The sequence below is a fragment of the Rattus norvegicus genome, chromosome X (assembly GCF_021556685.1).
Source record: "Rattus norvegicus strain SHRSP/BbbUtx chromosome X, alternate assembly SHRSP_T2T, whole genome shotgun sequence".
Classification (NCBI taxonomy): Eukaryota; Metazoa; Chordata; class Mammalia; order Rodentia; family Muridae; genus Rattus; species Rattus norvegicus.
In genome coordinates, this window is record NC_141554.1 from 47,889,611 (window position 1) to 47,894,827 (window position 5,217).

General features: G+C 41.9%; 1 protein-coding gene across 2 annotated transcripts; it reads left to right on the forward strand.

Annotated features, from left to right (window-relative positions):
• The first annotated feature begins 1,277 nt into the window (after window positions 1-1,277).
• On the forward strand, window positions 1,278-4,565 carry Sat1 (spermidine/spermine N1-acetyl transferase 1). 2 transcript variants are annotated; one of them, XM_087599585.1, is made up of 7 exons: window positions 1,394-1,635; window positions 1,904-1,955; window positions 2,060-2,143; window positions 2,505-2,614; window positions 3,575-3,676; window positions 3,767-3,807; window positions 4,037-4,565. In XM_087599585.1, the coding sequence occupies exons 5-7, from the start codon at window positions 3,598-3,600 to the stop codon at window positions 4,205-4,207; spliced, it is 291 nt and encodes a 96-aa protein (XP_087455711.1). In that variant the 5' UTR covers window positions 1,394-1,635; window positions 1,904-1,955; window positions 2,060-2,143; window positions 2,505-2,614; window positions 3,575-3,597; the 3' UTR covers window positions 4,208-4,565. The 2 variants fall into 2 exon arrangements, with proteins under 2 accessions (NP_001007668.1, XP_087455711.1); NM_001007667.3 differs by lacking the exon at window positions 2,505-2,614 and having other exon boundaries at window positions 1,278-1,635; window positions 4,037-4,561.
• The last annotated feature ends 652 nt before the right edge of the window (window positions 4,566-5,217 follow it).

Sequence of the window (5,217 nt, forward strand, 5' to 3'; positions counted from 1 at the left end):
TTTCGAAATAAAAAGTTAAAGGAAACAAAAGACGCACATGGACTGGAGCAAGTAAGTGCCACCACAGCTTCTGATAACAAAGGAAGCCAGGAAATAGTCAGATATCAGTGTGCGGAAAGAAAACTTCCAAACCTCAAAATCTCAAAATCTATAAGCAGTGAAATAAACCTTTCAATAATGTAAGATGACATACATCATTGAAGGGAATGATCAAGTATTTCTCTCCTTCAGAAGGAAAGTCGACAGGGAAGAACAGAGTTTTAAGAAGGAAATGAAGGGGAGCTAAGAAAGTAAACATTGCCAGGTGGTTGGGGTCAGAGGCAGGAGGATCTCTGAGTTACAGGCCAGTTTGGTGTAGAGTTACAAGACAGATGAGTCTACACAGAGAAACCCTGTTTCAAAAAATAAACACATAAATGAAAGAAAGAAAGGAAGGAGGGAAGGAAGAAAACATTTTAAATCTAGCCATCGAAACACTGGTTCTCAACCTTCCTAATACTTCAATCATTTAATATAGTTTCTCCTGTTGTGGTGACCCTCCACCATAATATTATTTCATTTCTACTTTATAACTGTAATTTTGCTGTTGTTATATTGTTATGAATTGTAATGTAAATATCTGATATATAGGCTATCTGATATGGGACTCCAAAGGGGTTGTGACCCACAGGTCGAGAACCACTGAACTAGAAGGAAAGCAATCAAGGAATCCTAAGAACTGACCTTAGAAAATACAAGAAGGCTGTGGTGAACATTTTTAATTCTAGCACTGGGCAGACTGAGGCAAGCAGATCTACGTGATTTGTGAATTCTAGGACAGCCTGTTGAAACATAGTGAGTTCCAGGATGGCCAAGACTACACAAAGAGACCCTGTCTCAAAATCCAAACAAGATTCAAACCCACACCTTTCTTTAGTCATGAAAACGGTGACATCACTACATCTCAATGAACTGCCTGTGGAAAATTACAAGAGGGGAAAGGAAAATTATGCCTCCAGACCACACTTTGGGAATGGCTGCTCTTATCTTTCTGGCATACCCTAAAGTTGGGCTTCCTGAGTTTGCTTTTCTCAATGTCGGGGTCACAGAGGCAATCCACATTTTCTATTTATGAAGGTTACTAGGGGACAAGCTGGCATTCAAATGCTTCCGGGAAGGGTCCGCAAGGCGCCGCTAGAGAACTCGAGGCTAAACAAGGCAGCAGCGCACATCGCCCTAACCCGCCCTCCAGGTTTGCGTCATGGTGTCACGAGAAAGCCCAGAAGAGGGCGGTGTCTGGAACAGAGGGCGGTGCTTCCTCAGGCTTGCATCTTTACTGGTCGAGATCTCTATGTCTCTTAGTCCGGGGAGGAGCTTCTGCATACTTAAAAGGCACTGTCTTGCCACTGTAGCTGCGCAGCTCCCCAGAGTAAGTCTGCCAGTTTTCTGTCTTCTACTGAGGTTCGCCGGGTCATGGTGCCAGCCTGACTGAGAAGAGGACGCTCCCGGGAAACGAATGAGGAACCACCTCCTCCTGCTGTTCAAGTACAGGGGCCTGGTGCGCAAAGGGAAGAAAAGCAAAAGACGAAAATGGCTAAATTTAAGATCCGTCCAGCCACTGCCTCTGACTGCAGTGACATCCTGCGACTGATCAAGGTAGGGAAAAGTCCGAGATCTCCCTAGGGCAGAGGATAGGGGAGGCTCCGTTTCCCGGGGAAATCCTCATCTTCAGTTTTGAGACGCTGCCAGACCAGTAAATTCCCCTTTCTTGGCCTGCTAACCCCAGCCCGGGTCAGACTCAGCAGTGCGGCGCCAGGCAGAACTCAGTCACCGCTCGACCCCGCCTGCCCCATTTCCCCTCCTGTGAGCTGGCCAGGTTGGCCAGGAGTTTCATTGTCCTTTCTTTTATATGTGTCGTCCCCAGGAACTGGCTAAATATGAATACATGGAAGATCAAGTAGTTTTAACTGAGAAAGGTAACAAAGGCGTGGCGGGGGAGAAGGGAGGGGGGACAAGGTATCTGTTTCCCCGCATCTCCAAAGGTCAACTCAACACAGTTTCTGCCTCCCCCATCTTACAGATCTCTTAGAGGATGGTTTTGGAGAGCACCCCTTCTACCACTGCCTGGTTGCAGAAGTGCCTAAAGAGCACTGGACCCCTGAAGGTAACCCCTTCTCCCTGTCCAGAAGCCAGAGAGAACTAATGCTGTATCAAAACCATAGAGCCTACTTTGCAGAACCCGTGACTACATGGGCAGAGGTTACTGAGGAGCTGGCTGGAAATAACAGCCAGCCAGTATGCAAATGACTGAGGGAAAAAATGTATGTAGTGTACTTTATAATAGGGCGGGTTACAAGAGCTGTTTGCGCAAGTATCAGAGTGCTGTAGAAACCCGGAAAAATTAGGTATAATGTCATTTGTTGTAATTCCGTTTCATAAAATGGTTTTTGTTTGACCCTAACCTAACCTCTTTTTTGTAATTGTGTTAAATCACATTTTTTTCTTTAATTTGTCCCAATCTTCAGGTTACAGTCTCTAGCTTCGCCATGTACATGGCCCTTCTGTGTACATGGATGGGCGGGGAGGTAACTAAAAGATCCTTTACACAATAAAGTAGATGATCATGATAAATGAGGTAAGGTCCTATTATCACACACTTAAAACACGGTAGATCAGAAATTTATATTCGCTTCCTGTCTGTCTGCAAAGAAATAGAAAATGCCTAGAAAGTTTAATTTGCAACCATTGCCTTTAATTTGAAATCTTTGCCTCCATTTGGAATTGAATTGACACTCCTTATGAGGGAGTCTGTTTTTAATTATTTTTATTTTTATTTATGTATTTACTTTTTTTGCTGGCCCTTGTTGACTGGTCAGAAGACGGCTAAAAGGGGAAGTTGTGGGTGGGTGCTTTCTTGAGTCTTCTGGTGTCTGTTCCTTAGGCTAGAAGATAATCAGAACACATGAGGCATGAGATAAGATTTAGAAGTATGTGGGTGTTAGGTAACACCTGTTTCTGGTTACTGCTATTTCTCCTGCCTTAAAGATTGGGGGAAGTAAATTGAAAATTCATACGTGGGAGGGCAAGTTCTGAAAGTAAACATTGTACTTTTGGCCTGGTATTCTGACCTTAAGGAAGCAAGCGTTGGTGAACTAAAAGTATTTCCTCTTCTAAACTGCTGTGTAAACCCAACTTTTGCCAAGCCAACATACCAGCATGTCATTAGGATGTGAATAATATGTGTGTTTAGTTTAAGTCTGTGGCCCTTTTGCTCTGGCACGTAATGAAAATGTTCTCATTTCCTGAGTGTGAGTTCAGCAGACTGGAGACTAGCCAGTCAACAGGTGTAGCCTAGCTTTAGCTATCTCTAATGTGTGCTTTTTGCAAGTACATGTCTGAGACCAGAGAGATCATTCATCGTTCATCTGGACTGTACTAACATAAACATAAGGAGGCAGTCCAGTTCCTGGCTACTTGTTGCAGTGGTGAATGCATATCTATTTTCTTAAAAATCTACAATAGGCTTCTGATTCTGCCGATACAGCTTGAATGGGTTGTTTTTCTTCTTGCATCTCATGGGATCCTCTTATTACAGGACACAGCATTGTTGGTTTTGCCATGTACTATTTTACCTATGACCCATGGATTGGCAAGTTACTGTATCTTGAAGACTTCTTTGTGATGAGTGATTACCGAGGTACAGTTGACTTTGGGGATTAGAGGAAAAGAGGAATCAGAGCCCTATGGCCTTAAAATGACTAAGTTGACTTGTATTTCTTTCTTTTAGGCTTTGGTATAGGATCAGAAATTTTGAAGAATCTAAGCCAGGTATGTTCACCAGCTTTTCACTGCATAGCCTAGTATTCCTTATGAGCCTTGGCTGGCCTCAAGCTTGTCTTCACCTACCGTGCTGGGATTAGAGCTGGGACCAGATATCCTAGATTTGGGCTTCTGAATTTGTAAGAGTTATTGGGCTATTGTAATTAATGAATCAAATTTGGGTCTTGGCAAGAGGGTGAAATGTTACTGGGCTTATGTTCTCTCTTGCTTGTACTAGGTTGCTATGAAGTGTCGCTGCAGCAGTATGCACTTCTTGGTAGCAGAGTGGAATGAACCATCTATCAACTTCTACAAAAGAAGAGGTGCTTCGGATCTGTCCAGTGAAGAGGGATGGAGACTATTCAAGATTGACAAAGAATACTTGCTAAAAATGGCAGCAGAGGAGTGAGGTGTGCCGGTATAGACAATGACCACCTCCATTGTGCTTTAGAATAAATTCTCAACTTCCCTTGCTTTCTATCTCGTTTGTAGTGAAATAATAGAGTGAGCATCCATTCCAAAGCTTTATTACCAGTGGCGTTGTTGCATGTTTGAAATTCGGTCTGTTTAAAATGGCAGTCATGTATGTGGTTTGGAGGCAGAATTCTTGAACATCTTTTGATGAAGAACAAGGTGGTATCATCTTTATATATGAAAAACAAAACTTCATTCTTGTGAGTCATTTAAATGTGTACAATGTACACACTGGTACTTAGAGTTTCTGTTTTGATTCTTTTTTAAAAAAATAAACTACTCTTTGATTTGAATATTCAGTGTGAGCATTTTTACTAGTTCTGTCTTCCTCATTACTTTTACAACAAAAATAATATGTAAAATAAAAATACCTATCCAACAGTTCTCAGGTGCAGGTAAACATGAATAGGAGAGGTTGCCTGGTGTTTGGAGTACCCCAGGTTTCATCCATAGCACCAAAGGGTTCGGGGATGACTTGGGAAGGAAGGAATGAAACTGGTACATACAATGAATAAGTCAATTGTGCAAGTAAAATGTGAAGGTCGGTTTATGAAACACTAACAATCAGGAAAAACATCATGTCCCCAATGACCTCATCCCACACAAAATATCCCTTGAAGTAAAACTAAGTGGGTCATTCTGCTAATCAAGAGGAAGCAAAACTCTTGGTTTTTAACAAGATTGCAACTTTAAAAAGTGACAAACAAGCAACTTTGTCACGAGCAAATCCAGTGACTTCACATGTATCTGGTGAGATACTGTTTTAAACTAATGTCCTTCTATAGGACACAATACTAGTCTTTCAACTAGAAATACATAAGCAAATACTTTTCTCAGGAACTGAAAATGAGCCTTTAAATGCGAAGGGAAAAGACAATTTTCTTAGATCTATGAACTTTAATTACTCATTACATTGACCTATATTCCCAAACCCACTAATTTGTA

Excerpts from the sequence above, each read along its gene's own strand:
- Sat1 (NM_001007667.3), top strand. The coding sequence starts at position 1,570 with ATGGCTAAATTTAAGATCCGTCCAGCCACTGCCTCTGACTGCAGTGAC. Across the intron at positions 3,677-3,766 it reads TGTGATGAGTGATTACCGAG|GCTTTGGTATAGGATCAGAA; the intron begins GTACAGTTGACT and ends TCTTTCTTTTAG. Across the intron at positions 3,808-4,036 it reads TTTTGAAGAATCTAAGCCAG|GTTGCTATGAAGTGTCGCTG; the intron begins GTATGTTCACCA and ends TGCTTGTACTAG.